This window comes from Saimiri boliviensis, chromosome 8 (genome assembly GCF_048565385.1).
Source record: "Saimiri boliviensis isolate mSaiBol1 chromosome 8, mSaiBol1.pri, whole genome shotgun sequence".
Taxonomy (NCBI): Eukaryota; Metazoa; Chordata; class Mammalia; order Primates; family Cebidae; genus Saimiri; species Saimiri boliviensis.
The window spans coordinates 115,008,092-115,031,686 of NC_133456.1; the positions used below are offsets into that span (position 1 = coordinate 115,008,092).

Sequence of the window (23,595 nt, forward strand, 5' to 3'; positions counted from 1 at the left end):
GCGAGGAAACTGTCCCAGAGTTCCTTAGAGCTCCCCGGGTCCCCGCGAAGCTGCGGCTGTCAAGGGGCGGGGACGGGGGCGGAGCGCTGGAACGCCTGCCCCAAGCAGCTGGAGGCTGGGGGTTCCCTGCGGAAGCGTGCGGGGCTGGTCACGCTCGGACCCGGCTGCCTCTGGAGCCACTCTGCCCGGCGTGGGACGAGGCCGTGCGCGCCCTCCCAGACCCTCCTCTTCGGGAATTCGCGGAGGAGCGGCGTTCCCCACGCTCTCTCATGTTCAGCGCCGAATCAGGCGCGGGCCGCGGCAGCTTCAGGATGGCGGACGCGAGCGCTCTCGGATCCCCAGGTCCCTCCGCACCCCTGGAGCGTGGTCACCCCGGACCGCCCCGTCTCTGAGGAAAAACCGCACGGAGCCCGGGACTGCGGCTTCTCCCACACGGGGCAGGCCGGCAGTGTGAGAGGGCCGCCCGCCTGGAGACCAGGCCGGAGGCGTGGGGGTGCTGCTCTGCCGGGACCGGGACGCGCGAAGAGGCGGAGGGTCCCTCTCGCCTTCGGCTTCTCCCTGCCTGGCCGCCGGTGTCCCGCCCGCCGCCGCCCCGCACAGCCTGGCCCGACCCACGGCGATGGCGCAGCCGCGGGACCCGCGGCGCCTCTTTAGACTTGTGCAGGAGGGCCGGCTACGCGCCCTGCAGGAGGAGCCGCCGGCGGCTGGCTGCCCGGGGCCGGCCGGGGATACCCTCCTGCACTGCGCCGCGCGCCACGGGCGTCGGGACGTGCTGGCCTATCTGGCCGAGGCCTGGGGCATGGACATCGAGGCCGCCAACCGAGACTACAAGCGGCCCCTGCACGAGGCGGCCTCCACGGGGCACCGGAACTGCGTGCGCTACCTGCTGGGCCGGGGGGCAGCGGTCGACTCCCTGAAGAAGGCCGACTGGTAGGTGCGGGGCGGAGAGACACCCCGCCCCCCTCTCCCCGCAGAGTCGTAGCGAGTTCCCTGCGCTTCTCCGGCCTGTCGGGCACCATAACTGTTCTCAGCTCCTAGTTCTCACCCCAGGCCTGCCCAGCTTTCCTTTAAAACGCAGATGACCTGCAGAATCCCTCCCTCTGCCCTTGTGAGTTAACTGGTCAGGGCATCCCTTTCTAAAGCACAGAGTAGTGTAGAATGTAACCAAAGAGAATGTCACCAATGAATTGTGTGCGCTACAGATAGCTTCCGGATGCGATGTTCTGGGGACATTTAGCTAAGTTACTTCTGCAGCAATGCATCGTTTCAGTTGACATTGCGCCAATCAGTATCCTTGTTCAGAATTCCTCAGTTATACACTCAACGTGTGTGTAGAGCACTATGCCATTGTATCCCATACTCGTAGCCTTGCATCACCACCACCACCACAGAGACACTGTACTGCACCATCACACAAGCCAACTGCCTTTCGTTAGATTGACACTGATTTTAGTACTCCCTAGGTCAGGTTCCTTAGAGGGTGTGAACCTCTTCAGGAAAATAGGGAAGTACATCTTACCCACTGGGCAGGGGAATAGACCTGGTTATGTTTTGAGGGTTATCTGTGGGTTTTCTTAGCTCTGTCCCAATTCACCGCTATCCTGTGAACTAGCTCCTAAGCAGCTCTGCCTCCCAGGTATCCCTCCTTTAGGTACACATTTGTCACAATCATTTTCCCCTTATTGTTTCTCCCAGTGTCTTCACAGAAGGCACAGACGTTGCCAGTCGAAGCTGTTTTCCTGCCTCCCAGACCCCTGAATCCTCTAGGTTTTCCATCGGTGCAAAGGATATATGTGTTTTGAAGACCTGGCCTCTTGCTTCTCATGTCTCAGCTGCTTCCATCTGACAGCTTCTCCTGGTTGGCCTTAGGACTCCTCTGATGATGGCCTGCACAAGGAAGAACCTGGGGGTGATCCAGGACCTGGTGGAACATGGCGCCAATCCACTCCTGAAGAACAAAGATGGCTGGAACACTTTCCACATTGCCAGTCGAGAAGGCGACCCTCTGATCCTCCAGTACCTGCTCACTGTTTGCCCAGATGCCTGGAAGACAGAGAGCAAAATCAGAAGAACTCCTCTGCACACTGCAGGTACAGCCTACAGTTATGCAGGCATGCAGGTACACGGATGTGGGTGCTTCACCCAGCATTGTCCAGCCTCATCTTCAGGTCACCCACGGGGAAAAGGAGGATTTTGGGAAAACAGAAGGCAGAGAATAAGAGCATCTAGTTGGGCCAGGTGAGGTGGCTTACGCCTGTAATTTCAACACTTTGGAAGGCCAAGGCAGGTGGATCACCTGAGGTCAGGAGTTCAAGACTGGCCTATCCATTATGGTGAAGCCTCGTCTCTGCTAAAAATGCAAAACATTAGCTGAGCTTGGTGGCGGCTGCCTGTACTCCCAGCTACTCGAGAGCTCAGGAGGCTGAGGCAGGAGAATGGCTTAAACCCGGGAGGTGGAGGTTGTAGTGAGCCAAGATTACCTCGTTGCACTCCAGCGTGGGGCAACAAGAGTAAAACTTCATCGCAAAAAAAAAAAAAAAAAAAGCACCTAGGGGCCTTTTTGGAATATAATCAATTTCTTTCCTTTTTTTTTTTTTTTTTTTTTTGAGACAGAGTTTCGCTTTTGTTGCCCAGGCTGGAGTGCAGTGGTGCAATCTCAGCTCACTGCAGCCTCCATCTCCCAGGTTCAAGTGATTCAGGCGTGCCTCAGCCTCCTGAGTAGCTGGGATTACTGGAGCATGCCACCATGTCCTGCTGGTTTTTATATTTTTAGTAGAGGTGGGGTTTCACCATGTTGACCAGGCTGGTTTCGAACTCTTGACCTCGAGTGGTCCACCCGCCTTGGCCTCCCAAAGTGCTGAGATTGTGGGTGTACGCCACTGTGCCCAGCCTGTAGTCTAGAAAATCTAGAATGATTATACTCTAGCCACAGTTGGCAATTAGTGACCAAGGAATCCTTTCTAAAACTTTGCAAACAAGTAGAAAACTTTTTTTTAGATGATGAATTATTTGACCAGTTTTCCCCAGGAGAAGCAATCAGCACTCCATCATTCACCCAAAATAGTGGAAGACAAATAGTCATAACCTTTGAGTATAGTTACTTTTAGTAGGGGAATTAAATTCCAGGCTATTTGGTCATGGATTGCTGTTACAATGTTTTGAAATTCCTGGGCAACAATGGACTAGCCTTGGGGATTTGCAACACAGAAGTGTAAGTTTAGGATTGAATGTTTCCCATGAAAGTGCATATAAACACATAAAGATAAGATAATCAGGTGTTGGCTGTGTACATGTAAAGTGAAAACATTATTGTTCACCACTTCAGTTAAATGTTTATTTTTGTCTGGTAGTAACAGCATACCCAATTTAATGACTCCTTCTTGTAAGTTATGGCTAATAGAATGGGGCAGAGAACAGAGGCAGGAGGCAGGAAGCATTTTATATGTGCACTAAAAAGCTCTAATTCTCAGCTTTCTCCTCCCAGCAATGCATGGCCATTTAGAAGCAGTCAAGGTGCTTCTTAAGAGGTAAGAATAAAAAAAAAAAAAAAAAAAAAGAGGTAAGAATAATACAGCAAATGGGGGAAAATGTTTGCTAACTATGACAGAGTTAATATCAGTGCTACATAAAGAGCTCAGATAGATTTTTATCTAAGAAAGAAACTAGGATTTCGAAAGAAAAATGAACAAAAGACATAAGCAGATAAAGAATATGAAACAAAAATAACAAATATCTGGGGAAAATATTTTCAGTGGCAAAATCATCCATTTTTCTGTTTTTTTTCAACAAGCATTTATACATTCATTTCGTGCTTAATATAAAGTAAGCCCTGTATCAAGTGCAGGGACCACAACAGAAGCAAGACACATGTAGTTTTTACCCTCCTGGAACTCACAGACTGGCAGGAAAGACACCGTGAAGGAGTCCCAAAAGTCTGGTGTGCATTACAAGGTCTTGTGGGATCCCTACAGAACGAATAACAGGAAGACCCAATTCTGCTTAAGAGTAAAGAATCTCAGCGCTAATGTTTAAGCTGTGACCTGAAGGAGTAAAAGAAATTAGCTGAAAGTGTGAGCAAGGGAGCATTCCAGACAACAATAACAGCACCCACGCATGCTCCAAACTGGGAAAAATTGTGGTACATTTAAGAAACCGAAAAGTGTCTGTCTAGAATATACTGCAGCCTGAACAGTGAAGCGGAGGGAGAATAAATACCATCAGCCACATTGAGGATTTTCCTTTTTTTTTTTTTTTTTTTTTCTTTTTGAGATGGACTTTCACTCTTGTTGTTCAGGCTGGAGTGCAATGGCACAGTCTCAGCTCACTGCAACCTCCACCTCCTGGCCTCAAGCCATTCTCCTGCCTCAACCTCCCAAGTAGCTGGGATTGCAGGTGCACGCCACCACACCCAGCTAATTTTTTATATTTTTGGTAGAGATGGGGTTTTACTATGTTGGCCAGGCTGGTCTTGAACTCCTGACCTCAGTTGAATCATCCACCCCAGCCTCCCGAAGTGCTGGAATTAACAGACGAGCAACTATGCCTGGCTAGGACACAGATGTCTTAAATATTTTGGCTGTGGAATTGAGGGATGGGGGTAATCATTTGATTATGAAGGATGCGGGAAAGGCAGTGGCAAAGGGTGACTTCAGGGCCTCTGGTGCAGGAAGCTGAAGACACCAAGTGCTGTCAGATGGGATGGAGAAGGTCAGAGGAGCAGCTGGTCTGCTGGGGAAGACCATCATGCTCCTGAAGGCTTAGTCCTCAGTTCAGACACAGATGGAAGAAAAGAGAGAGCTCCACACTCACAGGTCGTTTGCACACATGCAGTCCACCTGCAGGTAATCAGGTGTCAACTGTCCCCTGGGTTTAAGGTGGTAAATTTTCTTAGCTCTTACTTGGGTTTCTGGCTCCAGGTGCCAATATGAACCAGACTACAGAGACAACTGTGGCGTCACCCCTTTGATGGACGCAATCCAGTGTGGTCACATCGACATCGCTAGGCTGCTCCTCAGTGAACATGGGGTATCAAAGTGGTTTTGTTTTTATTCTTTTCTTTTGGTTCTTCCTACAAATTTTATGTCACAGGATAAGCAGAGCACATTGTTATTCAGATCCCGTGTTCCATTCCCAGTCCCTCCAAACTCCCTCTCTGGGACCTGGTGACCCCTTTAAGCATCAGTGTTCCCATCTGTAAAATGGAGACAAATTTAGTTTCTTCAGAAAGTTTTATAAGGATTAAATAATACAACGTACGTAAAGCAGTTAGCAAAGTATTCAGTAAATGATAGCTGTTCGATAGCAATAATAACAACAAACTGTCTCTGCTCATAGTGTTTTTGGCACCATAGCCTGGAACATTGAAGCGTAAACATCTTTTTGATTAGAGAGCCCTTTGAGAGCCAGACGTGGTGACTCATGCCTGTAATCCCAGCGCTTTGGGAGGCCAAACCAGATGGGTTACCTGAAGTCAGGAGTTTGAGACCAGCCTGGCCAACATGGTAAAAGCCATCTTTAAAAATGTAAAAATTAGCTAGCCATGGTGGCACACACCTGAGGCTGAGGCAGAGACTTGCTTGAACCCAGGAGGCAGAGGTTGCAGTGAGCCAAGATCGTGCCACTGCATTCCAGCCTGGGCGACAGAGTGAGACTCTGTCTCCAAAAAAAAAAAAAAGAGTCCTTTGAGAATCAGACAAAAGCCATGTATCCTCTGCCCAGAGAACTGTGTGTAAACAGCTCAGTTTTGCTGAAGTGCCAGCAGGTGCCCAGATCTGTTTCCCTATTTCTTAATTTTGACCTTTGTTCATTTCTCTCCTCTGCCGGCTAGGCTTGTCTTTCAGCAGAAGACAGCCTGGGTTCCCAGGCTCTGCACAGGGCAGCCGTCACAGGGCAGGACGAAGCCATCCGATTCTTGGTCTCTGAACTTGGCGTCGATGTAGATGTGAGAGCCACATCAACCCACCTCACAGCACTTCATTATGCAGCTAAGGTTTGTTACTTCTTATAACGGCATCCCAGCTTCTCCCAGGCTTGCCTTACTCCATTGATTGGGTAGCTCTGTAGCGTTGTTTCTTTTGTCTCTATCGAAGAATTGCCCATGATATTCTCCTGAAATGGTCAGGATTCTGAAGACCTTTTATCTCTTTAAATAGAAACCTGACTTTATTTTGTTTCTAGGCAAAAGCTTCTAAAAAAAAAACCTTTTACTCTATAAAATGCCCCCCACACACACACACATTTTTGTTTTCAGGAATAATGTTATTTGAAGCCATAAATAACGATTGTATGAATATGAAATTCCTGGCTCTGCATTCTTTTTTTTTTTTTTTTTTTTTTTGCAACCCCCTCCCTGGCTCTCTATTCTTATACTGAATTTCAGAAGTTAAGAACTCTTCAACCAGCGCAAGAGAATTGCATTTACCAAGCTCTCTGGGGTGTAAAATATGAAGATGAGCAAACATTTTTACTGGAAAAGTAGCTATTTTAAATGCTAGGAACGGTTTACCTATTATCTTTAACATTATCTATGGTTGTATGCCTTTATTTGGTTTTTCTAAGATGGAGTCTTGCTCTGGTCGCCCAGGCTGGAGTGCAGTGTCGGCTCTGCTCACTGCAGCCTCCACCTCCCAAGTTCAAGCGAGTCTCCTGCCTCAGCCTCCTGAGTAACTGGGATTACAGATGCATGCCACCATAGCCATCTAATTTTTGTATTTTTAATAGAGATGAGGTTTCATCATGTTGTCCAGGCTAGTCTCTAACTGTTGATCTAGCGATCTGCCAGCCTTCGCCTCTCAAAGTGCTGGGATTACAGGTGTGAGCCACCATGCCCAGCCTATTTGTTTTTCTAATCAACCACTTTCTCCTGCCTGATGTTCCGCTTGTGCCGAAGCTGGGTAGATGCACATGGATAGGCTGAGTGCTCTGTGGCTACAGGGTCCTCTTATAGGAAGAGTGAACCTGGAACCTTAATTGTAGTTTCATCACATAGTAGCAGACTTAACTGATTTAGGTATGTTATATTTATAAAATATAATGTTTAAATAATATCCTAGCTATAATAGGAATTCCCATTTATGAGAGGTTATGATCTTTTCTAGTTTATCTCTGTCCTAAAGATTTTAACAAGTGTATATTTGCTTGGAATATTTTAGAGTTGTGGGTTCTGTATAAATCACAAGATTTATATACTGCTCACAGTGATGGAAAGTAACTGCATTGGGTTAGTAATTTGGCCCACTGAGTTGATCGTCTATATTATAATAGTTAAATGTCACCAAAATATTTAATGATTTATATTAGAATTGAGAATGATACAATATCTTACTTTAGATACGAAAATTTGGCTGGGCGCAGTGGTTCACACCTGTAATCCCAACACTTTGGGAGACTGAGGTGGGAGGATCCTTTGAGCACAGGAGTTCATGATCAGTCTGGACAACATAGTGAGACCCTGTCTCTTTATTTATTTTTTTATTTTTTTATTTTTGAGACGGAGTTTCACTCTTCTTACCCAGGCTGGAGTGCAATGGCGCGATCTCGGCTCACTGCAACCTCCGCCTCCTGGGATCAGGCAATTCTCCTGCCTCAGCCTCCCGAGTAGCTGGGATTACAGGCACGTGCCACCATGCCCAGCTAATTTTTTGTATTTTTAGTAGAGACGGAGTTTCACCATGTTGACCAGGATGGTCTCGATCTCTCGACCTCGTGATCCACCCGCCTCGGCCTCCCAAAGTGCTGGGATTACAAGCTTGAGCCACTGAGCCCGGCCCCCTGTCTCTTTAAAAAAAAAAAAAAGAGCCGGGCGCAGTGGCTCAAGCCTGTAATCCCAGCACTTTGGGAGGCTGAGGCGGGTGGATCACGAGGTCAAGAGATCGAGACCATCCTGGTCAACATGGTGAAACCCCGTCTCTACTAAAAATACAAAAAAACATTAGCTGGGCATGGTGGCGCGTGCCTGTAATCCCAGCTACTCGGGAGGCTGAGGCAGGAGAATTGGCTGAACCCAGGAGGCGGTGGTTGTGGTGAGCTGAGATCGCGCCATTGCACTCCAGCCTGGGTAACAAGAGCGAAACTCTGTCTCAAAAAAAAAAAAAGATATGAGAATTCACTTCTGGCAGTTGACTGTTTTAGAAAAAGTGCCTAATATGTGTTAGAGGCTATGTTTAAAGTATGAAAGGAAAATGAAAACTTGGGACCCCCAACTCTGCCGAAAGAAAAAAAATTAAACTGAAAGCTGAGTCATGCAGAAAGCTGCCTTTCCTTTTGTTCCTGAGCAGATAGTTACAGATATAAGGTTAAATATTTCCACAGGTAGCTACTCTGTATTCATCTTGTCTTATGTAAAGTGCCAATTTACTGAGTGGAAACAGATATTTAATAAACTATTGCCTATTCCCCCAACCTGCTCCTTCTATCTTGCAGCGTGGATTCAGTAAATTCAGTAGTGTGACCGTAACTTCCTCCTTTTCACTCCAGCCCTCTTTTCCCCTTTCAATGTTAAAGCCCTCAAAATCATTTTTGGAGAAAGACATAGACCTGTCTACCAGGTATATCCTTAATCTTGGCAAAATAAACTCTGTAAATTCATTGAGACCTATTTCAAATACTTTTTGGTTTGCAAAAGGTTTTCTTTTATCCTCATCACAGTGATAATAAATTTGTTTCAATTCAGGAAGGACATATAAGTACAATTCAGACTCTTTTATCCTTGGGAGCTGACATCAACTCTAAAGATGAAAAAAATCGATCAGGTACCATTTAATTATGCCTTGGAAATTAGTAAACTGAGTATAACCAATACACTTTTATATTTAAAACACTGGTTTTAATATTCTTTTGTTGTTGTTGTTGTTGTTGTTATTTTGTTGTTGTCATTGAGACGGTTTCCCTCTGTCACCCAGGCTGGAGTACAGTAGCACGATCTCGGGTCACTGCAACCTCTGCCTCCCAGCTCAAGCAATTCTCGTGCCTCAGCCTCCCAAGTAGCTGGGATTACAGGCATGCACCACCAAGCCTGGCTAATTTTTATATTTTTAATAGAGGCGAGGTTTCCCCATGTTGGCCAGGCTGGTCTTGAACTCCTGACCTCAAACAATCTACCTGCCTCAGCCTCCCAAAGTGCTGGGATTACAGGTGTGAGCCACTGTGCCCGGCCTTAATATTATTCTTCTCATAGCTCAGCAACTTTTTCTTAAAATATCTTTTCCTCTGCGGAACGGTGGTACAATTGCTGTTAACATAACAATGATGATGACTCCACTCATTACAGCTGCTATTGTTAATCTTTGTTTTGTTTTGGTTTTTTTTTTTTTTTTTGAGAGGGAGTTTCCCTCTTGTTGCCCAGGCTGGAGTACAATGGTATGATCTCGGCTCACTGCAACTTCTATTTTTTGGGTTCAAGTGATTCTCCTGCCTCAGCCTCCCAAGTAGCTGGGATTACAGGCAGACACCACCACACCCAGCTAATTTTGTATTTTTAGTAGAGACAGGGTTTCTCCATGTTGGTCAGTCTGGTCTTGAACTGCCAACCTCAGGTCATCCGCCCACCTCAGCCTCCCAATATGCTGGTATTGTAGGCATGAGCCACCGTGCCTGGCCCAACCTTTGTTATTATTTTAAATCGTAATGACATATGCATCATAAAAGCAGTTTCTTTCTAATCTGTGATGACACCTGCTATCCAGGTATTGTATAAATTCTTCACAGGTCATCTGTTTTGGAGTATATTTAGGAACTATATTCACTACGTTTGTTTTGTTAATTTAGAATATTCAGAAACATATTCTGAGAGCTAATTCTTTAGACTTGAACTTTAGAATAAACCCTCTAACATTTTGTGAGCCAAAGGCCATCTCACAAGAGTTTAGTGGGATTTTTTTTTTTTTTTTTTTTTTTTGAGACGGAGTCTCACTCTGTCACCCAGGCTGGAGGACAGTAGCATGATCTCAGCTCACTGCAAACTCTGCCTCCTGGGTTCAAGCGATTCTCCTGCCTCCCAAGTAGCTGGGACTACAGGCACCCACAACCATGCCCAGTTATTTTTTTGTATTTTTAATAGAGACAAGGTTTCACCGTGTTTGCCAGGCTGTCAAACTCCTGACCTCAAGTGATCCGCCCACCTCAGCCCCCCAAGGTGTTGGGATTACAAGCATGAGCCACCATGCCTGGCCTAGTGGGGTCTTTAATGCTTCAAGGTCTTGCAGATACCTAACTACTCCAGGGCTGGAAAGGGCAGCTGCTCAGCCCAGGAAGGTTCACAGCTTCCCTGCTGGAGAGAAGGCAGCAGAATCAGCAGTGCTTCTGGACTCAGCATACCAGGAACCTCAGTACTGAAATACCCAGAGTGGGAAGCTTGTTCAACAGTGCTTTTTTGGCTAAACAATTCTTATTCGTGGTGATATTTTTATTTACAAAGCAAATTCAACAAAACTTTTAGAAAGTTTTTTGTACCATGTAAAGTGTGTTTCCGGAGTGTTCAGGAGTATGGGGAGGACATCTCCTATTTCTTGTTAACTTGTTCTGTTGGTTGCTTTAATGGGTTTTTGTTTGTTTGGTAGGTTGGTGTTTTTTTGAGACGGAATCTTAAGCTGGAGTGCAGTAGTGCGATCTTGGCTCACTGGCAACCTCCACCTCCTGGGTTCAAGCATTTCTCCTGCCTCAGCCTCCTGAGTAGCAGGGATTACAGGTGCATGCCATCACACCTGGCTAATTTTTTGTATTTTTAGTAGAGACAGGGTTTCACCATGTTGGTCAGGCTGGTCTCAAACTCCTGACCTTGTGATTTGCCTGCCTCATCCTCCCAAAATGCTGGGATTACAGGTGTGAGCCACTACTCCCAGCCTAGATAAGTTTCTTAAATTGTCTCTAACTGGTTTTGTTATCTTTAAAACTATTTTCAACCCAAGCAGGTTAAAAAGAAAAATATTTTGATCTGTATAGGTGAAGTTGTGAGGATGAATTATGGAAGATATTAAAAGAATTGATATTTTTATTGGACACTATCAACTCACGAGGTCAGTATTGCTCCAGGGGTTCTGTTTTAAGTCTGTGTGATTTTTGTCACCCCTCAGCCCTGCATCTGGCCTGTGCAGGTCAGCACTTGGCCTGCGCCAAATTTCTCCTGCAGTCAGGACTGAAGGATTCTGAAGACATCACGGGCACCCTGGCTCAGCAGCTCACAAAGAGATCAGATGTCCTTTGGGGCTCTGGCCACAGTTCAATGACATAAGGATGTTTCCAAGAGGAGGCAATAAAGCGCATGGTAATTCATATCTTGCTTCTTAAGTCATTCACAGATTCAGCAAAACCAGTTGGGAGCCAGTTTTCCATCTCCTTCTCTTCCTCCTCCCTTCTCCCATCCTGCATGTCCCACTCCTGCTAAGGAGTTCCCAGTGATGGGGGGCTAGGTTCCCAGCTTCGCGACAGGCACATTATGAAGTCCTGAGCACAGTCATAATCTTTCCATAGTCCATATCTCAGTGTTTTAAAGTAGAATAGATAATGTTTGTGAGGTCAGGCTATGGAATCCTTAAGAGAATTACGTACCATGCATGAATGTAATATGGTATACGCACTTTTATAAATACATGAAATATCTTTTTTTTTTTTTTTTTGAGGCAGAGTCTGGCTCTGTCACCCAGGCTGGAGTTCAGTGGCACGCTCTTGGCTCAGTGCAACCTCTGCCTCCTGGATTCAAGCGATTCTCCTGCCTCAGGCTCCCGAGTAGCTGGGATTACAGGCGCACAGCACCACGCCCGGCTAATTTTTGTATTTTTAGTAGAGATGGGGTTTCACCATGTTGGTTAGGCTGGTCTCAAAATTGCAACCTCATGTTCTACTGGCCTCAGCCTCCCAAAGTGCTGAGATTACAGACGTGAGCCACCGCACCCAGCTGAAATATCTTATAATAACTGCTACGTGATAAAGCTATGATAATAATATTAAAAATATAACATAAATTGCTATTAGCTTGAGCTGTAAAATGTAATTGGCCTGTTTAATTTCTTCCTTCATAGGCTTTTACTTGACCATTACAATGGTTCACTTGGTTTTGTAACCAGGAAGGGCGTGCTTATAATCTGTTTACATGCATTTTACAAGAAATTAATAAAACCTTTTATATGCTGTAAGCACTGCTGGTTAAGCTATCAAGTTTTAATTTTGTGGGTTTTTGTTAGTTTTAATAGATAGATTCAGTGTTGGCCCCCTTCAGTAATAAATACATTTAGAAAATGGAACTGAGGACTGGGCATGGTGGCTCATGCCTATAATCCCAGCACTTCAGGAGGCTGAGGCACACAGATCAGTTGAGGCCAGGAGTTTAAGACCAGCCTGGCCAACATGATAAAACCTTTTCTCTGCTAAAAATACAAAGATTAGCTAGGTGTAGTGGTGCATGCCTATAGTCCCAGCTACCAGGGAGACTGAGGCATGATAATTGCCTGAACCCAGGAGGTGGAGGTTGCAGTGAGCTGAGATCATGTCACTGCACTCCAGCCTGGGTGACAAGAGTGAGACTCTGTCTCACCAAAAAAAAAAAAAAAGAAAATGTAATTAGGATATTTACAAAATTTCTGTTAACCCGAGTTGAAGATTGGAGTTTTTTGTCTTTAAAACCTGTTTTCCATCCTGTCCCATCTACCCAGGGAACCCTCTGACTGTTAAGGAATGAAACACTCCACAGTTAGCTTTTAAAAAATATTGTAGCCTCTTAAAATGAATTAAAGATAGATGAGTCCTCAGGCATTTAGATTCTTTTTCTCCTTTTTTTCCTTTTCTTTCTTTTCCTTTTTTGATCCTTTTCTCTGGATTGCAAAGAATAATTATTAGTCTAGATCAGGCTTTTTAATAATATGCATCAATTGCAAGCAACATTGAATCCTCTTGTTCAGTGTGATCCAGCAAATGCTTATTACACACCCACCTTATTCTCAGCCTTAGGCTCAGCTTGGCACAGAGCAAGAATTTCCTCTTCCTCTTAATTATTCCCAGATGGCATCAGCAGATTCCTGTTTCTAACCACCAAATCACTGTTCTGATAGAAACACTCCTGTCTTGTGACCTCTAAATTACACACACTCTCCATCTGCACTGACTTAAGATGCAGTTGCCACTTTTCTGTTCCTTCAGAGATGCCTGCATTGATGCCGTCTGGGTCTGAAGATGGTCCTGTTGGGCAGATATTTCAGGCGTGCAGGTGGACTGAAAGATCAGTCTGTCACTGCCCTCTTTCCTCTCAGCACACACATGAGCAGCTTTGTGTTTCCAGCAGCTGCGTGCATGATCAGCTTCCATTTGGCTTTGCTTCTGACCTTACAAACCAGCTGATGATGACAACACAGCATGTCGTTCTCAGTTTTCCTGGATTCCACACACCTTTATAATAGAAACCATGGTCACCGGATGCCACTGCTGAAACCACCAAACACCCAGAGATGGCAGTGATTATAAGAACAGTAATTGCGGCCTGGGCACGGTAGCTCATGCCTGTAACCTCAGCACTTTGGGAGGCCGAGGCAGGTGGATCACCTGCGGTCAGGGGTTTGAGACCAGCCTGAACAATATGGTGAAACTCCATTAGCTGGGCGTGGTGGTGCGCGCCTGTAATCCCAGCTACTTGGGAGGCTGAAGTAGGAGAATCGCTTTAATCAGGAGGCGGAGGTTGCAGTGAGCAGAGATCTTGCCACTGCACCCCAGCCTGGGTGACAGAGTGAGACTCCATCTCAAAAAAAAATACAAAAATTAGCCCAGTGTGATGGCAGGCATCTGTAATCCCAACTACTTCAGAAGGCTGACGCAGGAGAATCACTTGAACCTGGAAGGTAGAGGTTGCAGTAAGCCAAGATTGCGCCATTGCACTCCAGCCTGGGTGACAGAGCAAGACTCCGTCTCAAAAAAATGAAGAACATTGATTGAGACAAAGACAGTAGCAATAATAGAATAATAACCAGATAGTTCCATAACAGTAACATATGAAGAATGCTGTGCCAATGATAATTGATATTTTTCTATTACTCCCTAATTATAGTTACTTTCCTCACCTCCTTTGGGTCTTTACCTACAAATCGCCTTCTCAGTGGGGCCTGCCCAGGCCTCCCAATCAAAAATTAAATCCTTTTCTTCAAAGATTTGATAATTTCTTTTCCCAGTTTATTTTTTCTTCTTAGCATTTGCTATTAGCAAATGTACCATATAATTATTTGTTTTGTTCATTGTTTTTCTCCCCCACTGGTATGCCAGCTCCTTGGACTGATTTTGTCTTTTAAATTTAAAATTATTATGTAGTTAATGGGCGATAAAAGCACTTGGAATTTACTATATGCAGGATAGAGTGCTAAGCCCTTACCTAGATTGTCTGATTTTGTCCTCTGACTCTTGCACCGTGCAGCCCCTTCTCATTATTATTCACTCTCAAGCATCTTTTCCCATACACACTTTCACAAAGAGTCTCTACTTTTTACCCTCAGCTCATAGGCACCTCCTACCCCCCTGCAGTCTAGCTTTGTTGTTGCTGCTCTGTGCAGACTCTTCCTTTTGGGTACCAGTGACATCCTAATTGCCATAGCAAGTGATACACCTTTAGCCCTTAGGTTACTGATCCTTTCAGTTCACTGCCTGCTTCTGGACTCTTGCCACATGCAATTACACACTCCTGGGTTTTTCTTTCTGCCTTTTCCTTCTCTTCCTCTGCACTCCTCTGTCAGGCCAGCCCTACATGCTCTTGTGTCCTAGCTTCTGTCTCCAGCATCTCCCTCATTTTGAGTTTTCTCCTGAGGCATTCCCATCCCTGCCTTGGGTTTCAGCTACACCCTAATGTCGGTAACACTCAGATCTCTCTCTAGCCCTTACTTTACACCGCCTGCTTACATTTCTGTAGGGGTTTCCTGAAGCTGTCAGTTTATTCAACACCTAGCCTTCCCCACGATCCACTGACATACAGGCCTGCTTTCCTGCCTTGGTTGATGGCACCACAGTTCACCCCACCTGTGTGGGAAAGCTGGGAGTCAGTCATGAGTCCTCCCTCTTCAGGAGTCCCTGCAGAGGACAGCTGCTGGGCAGCTCTCTCACCTGCCTGTTCCACACCATCCCTACTGCAGCTCCTACCCAAGCTCCCACACTCCTCCTAGACCACAGTGGCAGCCATCTCTTAAATGAGAGATGTAATAGTATGAGAGCTCTGTTGGTAGAAATGCTTACAGGCCCCTCCTGTTGCTGTGCTCCAGCCAGAAGCTGCACAGGGCATGGGCTGATAAACATATCCACTCCCTGTGTTTTCCCAGAAGTGCGCAGGCTCAGCTCCACCTTGACATGGCTGTCAGGGGGCTGTCACTAATTTGACCAAGGGCATTGATTGCCAATGGTGGCTTAACCTGCCTCCCAGAGCAGGCACTACACTTTCACTAGGATTTCTGATTGCCTCAACTAAGACCCACTTCTGCCAGGGCTGTCAGCTGGACCTGAAAGCACACCCGCTGCCATGGTGAGTGTGTGTTATTAAGCGCAATCTAAGCAGAAGAGATGCAAAGAGGTAAAAATTGTAATCACTTGAAAATAGGATCTAACATATATTACCAAAAAAAAAAATTATATGAGAAAACACACAAGGCAAGATGGAAAAGATCACAAAATGGAAAGGAGATGGCAAAACTCAGGCGAAAGAAGCCAGAGGGAACTGTAAGGAGGGAGCTCAGGCAGTAAGAAGAGGGAGGAGCAAGCACTGAATTTAATGTAAACCCGGGACATTGCTAGAATCCAACAGCAGGTGGCAGACCAGAAAAATGTCCCTTTTAGTGTCCCAGACTTGATTGTAAGGCTTATTGTGAAATACAGAAAATAGTAAAGAAGAAAACAAAAATAATCTATAGTTCCACCACCCAGATGAAACCACTCTTATTTCCCCGTAGTCTTTCAAAATGTATATAGGGCCGAGCATGGGGACTCATGCCTATAATCCCAGCACTTTGTGAGGCTGAGGCAGACAGATCACTTGAGGTCAGGAGTTTGAACCCAGGAGGTAGCTACCTAGTGCCTCAGCCTCCGAGGTAGCTGGGACTACAGGCGCCCTCCACCACGCCTGGCTAATTTTTATATTTTTACTAGAGACCGGGGTTTTACCATGTTTCCCAGGCTGGTCTCAAAACTCCTGACCTCAAGTAATCTGCCCAGCTCGGCCTCCCAAAGTGCTGGGATTACAGATGGAAGTCACCTTGCTTGACCCCTAACTTTTTTTTTTTTTTTTTTTTGAGATGGAGTCTTGCTCTGTCACCCAGGCTGGAGTGCAGTGGCACAATCTCAGCTCACTGCAGCCTCTGCCTCCTGAGTTCCAGCAATTCTAAATCCTGCCTCAGCCTCCTGAGTAGCTGGGATTACAGGTGCGAGCCACCATGCCCAGCTAATTTTTGTATTTTTAGTAGAGACAGGGTTCCACCATGTTTCAACATGGTCGGTTCAACCTGACCATGTTGGTCAGGTTGGTCTCCGACTCCTGACCTCATGATCCACCTGCCTCAGCCTCCCAAAGTGCTGAGATTACAGGCGTGAGCCACCTTGGCCCCCTAACTTTATATTACAAGCAAATCCTAATGCTCTTTAAAACTTTGTGAATGTCATGTTTCATGACTGTCTGATGCTCCATTGTATTACTGTCCATATTGAGTCTTCTGTGTTGCCTCTTTCGTTGGTTTCCACTTTTAAGATGTAGATGGAATAATCAGTAGAGCTCTATCAAATTCAGCTGGAGGCAAGGGTGGCAAGTTAGGGACGGAATCGGCTATTCGAGGTGATCTGCGGAGGTCGACCTGCCCCAGCGGGTGGGAGACACAGGCTGTGCAGAGGCCTGAGCAACTCTGCACCTTTCACTGCGTTGTGTGGTGAAGGAAAGAAAAGAAAGTGGTTTGACAGGACAATAGTTTTCTCCGAGAGGGTAAATGAGGGATTGAGCGTGTGGTATGTTTGTAGACTGAGAAGCCCAGAGAGGGAGGAAGCCAGCAGTGAGGGAGGGCTCTGTGGGACAGGGCCCTCCAGAAGGTCTGGGAAGTAGGCTTAGAAGCTGTTGGAAAGCTCAGCTCCAGATGCAGAAGGAGCATTTCCTTCTCAGAGACATTATAAAGGAAAGAAGCAGGGTGAGGAGGAGGAAAAAGTCCAATGCCAGTATCTCAGAGGGTGGGGCATGTTTATTGCATTTCCTACAAGAATGAATAATAATGTGGACTTATATTTGGTTGTTTTTACACTTTTTGTTGTTGTTGTTGTTGTTGTTTTTGAGACGGAGTTTCACTCTTGTTACCCAGGCTGGAGTGCAATGGTGCGATCTCGGCTCACCGCAACCTCCGCCTCCTGGGTTCAGGCAATTCTCCTGCCTCAGCCTCCTGAGTAGCTGGGATTACAGGCACACGCCACCATGCCCAGCTAATTTTTTGTATTTTTAGTAGAGACGGGGTTTCACCATGTTGACCAGGATGGTCTCGATCTCTTGACTTTGTGATCCACCCGCCTCAGCCTCCCAAAGTGCTGGGATTACAGGCTTGAGCCACCGCGCCCGGCCTTGTTTTTACACTTTTAAAAATTACACTCATTTAGTTGGAAAGGGTGATGTGATTTCGATTGAGAAAGAAACAAAATGGGAGTGAGGGCTGGTCTCTGCTGATTGTGGTGATGGCAGGAACTTGATTGGCCTGTGTGATTAGCCCATCCTGCAGCATTCACAGAACCCTGCCTCCTTCCACCATGCTGAGAACGTGATTGCCTTGATACTAAGGACAGGCCTGCTCAATCCTGGGAAAACATGGAGATTAGATGTGTTTATCAGCCCATGCCCTGTGCAGCTTCCAGCCTGAGCATAGCAGCAGGAGGGGCCTGTAGGCATTTCTTCCAACAGGTGCCTTTCCTGGCTTCAGCATAGGTGAACCAGTCTTTTTCCTTCTTCCTACTCTGGAAGGCCCAGCACATCCTTAAGGAGAGTGACACCCTGGGGGCATTTGAAACAACATTTTAAAAATAGCAATGGCTCTGCGAGGTGGCTCACACCTGTAATCCCAGCATTTTTGGAGGCCAAGGTGGTCAGATCGCTTGAGGTCAGGAGTTTGAGACCAGCCTGGACAACATGGTGAGACCCTGTCTCTACAAAAAAACACAAAAATTTAGCTGAACATGGTGCGCCTATAGTCCCAGCTACTTAGGAAGCTGAGGTGGGAGAATTGCTTGAGCCCAGGAGGTCAAGGATGCAGTGAGCTGTGATTACACCGCTGTATTCCAGCCTGGGTGACAGAGCAAGACCGTTTAAAAAAAAAAAAAAAAAAAAAAAAAAAAAAAAGCAGTAGGGAGCAAATGAGGCCTGGCTGGTGCCTGGGCAGAGTCACAGGGAAAGGCCCAGAGCCAATGCTGACCTCATTGTGTGGATACACTGGGGGCCTCTGCGAAGGGGTCGGTGAGGAGCTGGACAAAGATCAGAGCAGGTTTGAGAGAGAATGGGAAGGCAGGGCCTGGAGCTGGAAAATGAAGCAAAGGAGAGGGATATGGATTGATTTTTTTTTTTAATGGAGCAGATTATAGTTTATAGATTGACTGCTGAGAGAATGCTCCAACAGACAGGAAGTGAGGAGGAGGAATGAGCCTAATGTCCATATGAAGCACCTAGAGTCTTGTTAAAATGTAGATTCCTTCAAACCTAGGGATCCTGAAAAAAATGCACATTCCCGCAGGGAGGCGGTGGAGGGGTGCTGGGCCAGTCAAAAAACTACCTACTGGATACCATGCTCACTGCCTGAGTGATGCGATCTTTACTGCAAACCTCAGCGTCATGCGATACAGCCACATAACAAACCTGCACATGTATCCCCTGTGTTTAAAATAAAAGTTGAAATTAGAAAATTTTTAAGATGCAGATTTCTTCCCTCCCCTGCCAACCCCAACTTGCTTCCGGGTAGTTCCCAGGAGCAGCCATAGCTGCTGCTCCGCAGACCATAGTGAGTAGATTCTTGTGCACGAGGGGAAATGTTTGTGTTTACTCTGCTGGTTCCTCCCCAGCCTCAATAGGAAAGCCAAGCAGAAGGGCACAGAGCAGGAACTGGCGCACTTGGTGCTGGGAGACACCAAGTGTCTTCTAGGTGCTTCATCTTCCCAGTGAAATAGGAAAGCAGGTGATGAGCCAATAGTGAGGACACAGTCTGGTAGGTCTGAGGAGTTAGGGGAGGGTGTGAAATAGTCCGTTAGGGCAGCAGAGACCTGGGCAGTGCTTCTCAGGCTACCACCGTGCTGAATACAGGTGGCTGGGTAGCCCCAGGGGCTGGACCTATAGGTCCAGGGTAGAGTGTAGGAATTTGCACTTCTTTTGTTCTTTTCCTTTCTGTAACAGTTTTATTGAGGTATAATTGTTATACAAATCTTCAAATTCTTGATGTATACAATTTGATTAATTCAGACATATTTTTTGTGCACCCAGGAAACTTATCACCACAGTTAAAGCAGTAAACACATCCCTCACCTCCAAAAGCAGGGTATCCAATCTTTTGGCTTCCCTGGGCCACATTGGAAGAAGAATAATTGTCTTGAGCCACACATAAAATACACTAACACTAAGGATAGCTGACGAGCTTTAAAAAAAAAAAAAAAAAACCTCACTGTCGTAAGAATGTTTACAAATTTGTGTTGGGCCACATTCAAAGCCACCTGGGCCATGGGTTGGACAAGCTTGTCCATCTTAGTGAATTCTAACTTTTTATCTACTATCCCAGAGCAGCTGACTGTGGTGGAGAAAACCTCAGGCGGGGACCCTCAGCTGCCCCTATACAGCCGGTGATCCTGCCACGTCCCTGGCTCCATGGGCCCTCATGGGTCCCTGCCTCAGCCTTCCAAGTAGCTGGAATTACAGGCTCCCACCACTATGCCCGGCTAATTTTTGTATCTTTAGTAGGGACAGGATTTTGCCATGTTGGCCAGGCTGGTCTCGAACTCCTGACCTCAGGTGATCCACATGCCTCAGCTTCCCAAAGTGCTGGAATTATAGGAGTAAGCCACTGTACCCAGCCTGGGTCCTACTCACAAACCCCAGAAGGCTGTTCACAGCTCCTACACGTGGTACACCTTCAAGGAATTATCCATGGATTTGAATAAGGTTCTATATAATGTCATGTACTTTATTCCCTTTTTAGTGAGTTTATATTCTAAAATATTTGCTCCTGGTGAAAAATAATTCAGACAGTACAAATAAGATCATTTATTCCAAGTAGGATCATGTAATCCATACTCGCTTGCAACTTTTAACTTAGTGCATTGTTTCTCGTTAGTTCTTTTTGTTTTGTCATTTCCATTTTCTTATTAGTTCTTAAAGATCTGCTTCATTCTTTTTAACTTTGCATAACGGCACATTCTTTCTGATAGTCCATCTTTCAGATGTGCCACAATTTGTCTTAAGCTGCTTCCTATTTCTGGACATTTTAGGACATTCTGGGTTTTTTTAAGTTATTATAAACAGCTGTGCCATGGATACATCTTTTGTGTCCTTCTGTGAATGACTGGAAGATAAATTCCTAGAAGCAGATCAAAGGATCTGTACATTTTTTTAGGTTGCTAACTGTATCAGTCACAGTTCAGTTAGCAGAGAGTAGCATTCATTCCAGCCAGCTAACACAGAAGGAGATTTCTTACAGGGTCCTAATGGTGCGCAGAATTGTCAGGAAGGCTTGAGAACAGATCTCGTTGAACTTTCAGGGACAAGAGACAATATCAAGGGTTGTACTTCAGACCTGGGCCTCAAAAAGAACTGCCTTTTCAATCAGGAAAATCTTTGCCAGACTAGGAAGCTCTTGGCTCCGCTTCCAACTCCAGAAGCTTGTCTTCAACTGCTGCAGTAGAAGCCAAACTGATCAGAACGCCCCACAGAAAATCACTTGCAGCCTTTGCCAGTGAAAGCAGAAATGACAGCTTTCGCCTCTACCTTCCAAAACACAAGCCATTAGCAGAATCCAACTAACATCTCAAAATCTGGACCTACAGGAGCCTCTGGCTGGTAACTTTCCTGTGTCTGCAGTGTGGGGCTCACATGCACATGAGGCTGGGATGGGTCCTGAGCACCACAGACATCCATATCACTCGCTTTTGCCAAGATTCCTTCCCAGGCACACCCACCACCAAAGCTGCTTGGTATCACAGTTTTTTTTGTTTGTTTGTTTTTGAGATGGAGTCTTGTTCTGTCACCCACTGGAGTGTAGTGGCACGATCTCAGCTCACTGCAACCTCCACCACCCAGGTTGAAGCGATTCTCCTGCCTCAACCTCCCAAGTAGCTGGGATTACAGGCACCCACCACCATGCTTGGCTAATTTTTTTGTATTTTTAGTAGAGATGGGATTTCACCATGTTGGCCAGGCTAGTCTCAAACTGACCTCAGCTGATGCATCTACCTCGGCCTCCCAAAGTGCTGGGGTTACAGGCATGAGCCATCATGCCCAGCCATGGTATCTCACTTTATATAACACCTCATGATTTTAATTTTTCTTTTCTTTTTCCTTTCTTTTTTTTCTTTTTTTTTTTTTTGAGACGGAGTTTCGCTCTTGTTACCCAGGCTGGAGTGCAATGGCGCCATCTCGGCTCACCGCAACCTCCGCCTCCCGGGTTCAGGCAATTCTCCTGCCTCAGCCTCCTGAGTAGCTGGGATTGCAGGCACGTGCCACCATGCCCAGCTAATTTTTTGTATTTTTAGTAGAGACGGGGTTTCACCATGTTGACCAGGATGGTCTTGATCTCTCGACCTCGTGATCCACCCGCCTCGGCCTCCCAAAGTGCTGGGATTACAAGCTTGAGCCACCACGCCCGGCCTTTTTATTCTTTTTTTTAGAAGGGGTTAAAAAAAAAAAGTCCTGCTCTGTTGCCCAGACTGGAGTGCAGTATTCTGACCACAGCTCACTGCATCCTTGACCTCCTAGGCTCAAGCAGTCCTCCCATCTCAGCCTCCTGAGCAACTGGGACCACAGTTACGCACCACCTCTCCCAGCTAATTTTTAAAGTTTTGTAGAGATCTCACTTTTGTAGGGGTCTCACTGTGTTGGCCAGGCTGGTCCCAAACTCAGGCCTTAAGCAGTCCTTTCACCTTGGCCTCTCTAAGCCACCACCCCTGACCTTGCATTTCTTAAGAATCAGATTGAATAGCTAGGCGTGGTGGCGCACACCTGTAGTCCCAGCCACTAGGGAGGCTGAGGCAGGAGAATTGCTTGAACCCAGGAGTCAGAGATTGCAGTGAGCCGAGATCACACCACTGCACTACAACCTGGGCAACAGCATGAGACTCCGTCTCAAAAAAAAAAAAGAACCAGATTGAAGATCTTTAGATCTGTTTATTGGCCATTATAACTGGGCTCACTCCTGCGTCCAGTCAGCCGGTGGCTTGCTAAGCTGGTATAGGATGGCCTTGGCTAGACCAAGCTGGCTCTGCTTCCCATGGTTTCTCCGTCAGGCTAGCCCAGGCTAATTTTCATGACAGTGGCAGGGATTCAAGAGAGGAAAGAAGGCCGGGCGCGGTGGTTCAAGCCTGTAATCCCAGCACTTTGGGAGGCCGAGGCGGGTGGATCACAAGGTCAAGAGATCAAGACCAACCTGGTCAACATGGTGAAACCCCGTCTCTACTAAAAATACAAAAAATCAGCTGGGCATGGTGGCGCATGCCTGTAATCCCAGCTACTCAGGAGGCTGAGGCAGGAGAATTGCCTGAACCCAGGAGGCGGAGGTTGCGGTGAGCCGAGATGGCGCCATTGCACTCCAGCCTGGGTAACAAGAGCGAAACTCCGTCTCAAAGAAAAAAAAAAAAAAAAAAAGGAAAGAAACTTGAATGTGTTTCCAATCTCAGCTCTGTTTGTGTAGATGCTCCCATCCCATTGGCCAAAGCAAGGCATGGCAATGTCCAGAATTATTTTTTTTTGTTTTTTTTTTGTTTGTTTGTTTGTTTTTTTTGAGACAGAGTTTCGCTCTTGTTACCCAGGCTGGAGTGCAATGGCGCGATCTCGGCTCACCGCAACCTCCGCCTCCTGGGTTCAGGCAATTCTCCTGCCTCAACCTCCTGAGTAGCTGGAATTACAGGCACGCGCCACCATGCCCAGCTAATTTCTTGTATTTTTAGTAGAGACGGGGTTTCACCATGTTGACCCGGATGGTCTCGATCTCTTGACCTTGTGATCCACCCGCCTCGGCCTCCCAAAGTGCTGGGATTACAGGCTTGAGCCACCGTGCCCGGCCAATGTCCAGAATTATTGTGGGAGGGCAGAACCCACAGCCTGGACACAGAGGCCACTGACTGTGGCCATTAATGAAACCAGTTTTTGCATTATCTTTTGATCATTGTGGTGTCTTGTTGATTTGTAAGAGTCCTTTTTATAATTGAGTTAATTAGCTCGACACATAATTTCAAATAATGACAAAATTTGGGTCATACATTTATAAGTGAAAAAAAAACAGACTACAGCACAGCAGAAATAATCTCCCATTAGAGCTCCTTTTTAAAAAAAAGCTCTTTTGAATACATACAGGCATACACAGGCACTCAGGAAAATGCTGGGAGTGGGGTGGCACAGATTCTTTGGATATGATAGGGTGTTTCTATTTAGATTAC

The 23,595-nt window shown here is 46.2% G+C and overlaps 1 protein-coding gene across 3 annotated transcripts; it reads left to right on the forward strand.

Annotated features, from left to right (window-relative positions):
- Nucleotides 1-17: 17 nt before the first annotated feature.
- ANKRD16 (ankyrin repeat domain 16) lies at nucleotides 18-22,486 on the forward strand. 3 transcript variants are annotated; one of them, XM_039478563.2, is made up of 8 exons: nucleotides 18-930; nucleotides 1,870-2,090; nucleotides 3,485-3,527; nucleotides 4,917-5,025; nucleotides 5,828-5,989; nucleotides 8,672-8,750; nucleotides 11,070-11,260; nucleotides 11,620-22,486. In XM_039478563.2, the coding sequence occupies exons 1-7, from the start codon at nucleotides 620-622 to the stop codon at nucleotides 11,225-11,227; spliced, it is 1,083 nt and encodes a 360-aa protein (XP_039334497.1). In that variant the 5' UTR covers nucleotides 18-619; the 3' UTR covers nucleotides 11,228-11,260; nucleotides 11,620-22,486. The 3 variants fall into 3 exon arrangements, with proteins under 3 accessions (XP_039334497.1, XP_003939121.3, XP_039334498.1); XM_003939072.4 differs by lacking the exon at nucleotides 11,620-22,486 and having other exon boundaries at nucleotides 11,070-11,268; XM_039478564.2 differs by lacking the exons at nucleotides 8,672-8,750; nucleotides 11,620-22,486 and having other exon boundaries at nucleotides 11,070-11,228.
- Nucleotides 22,487-23,595: the final 1,109 nt, after the last annotated feature.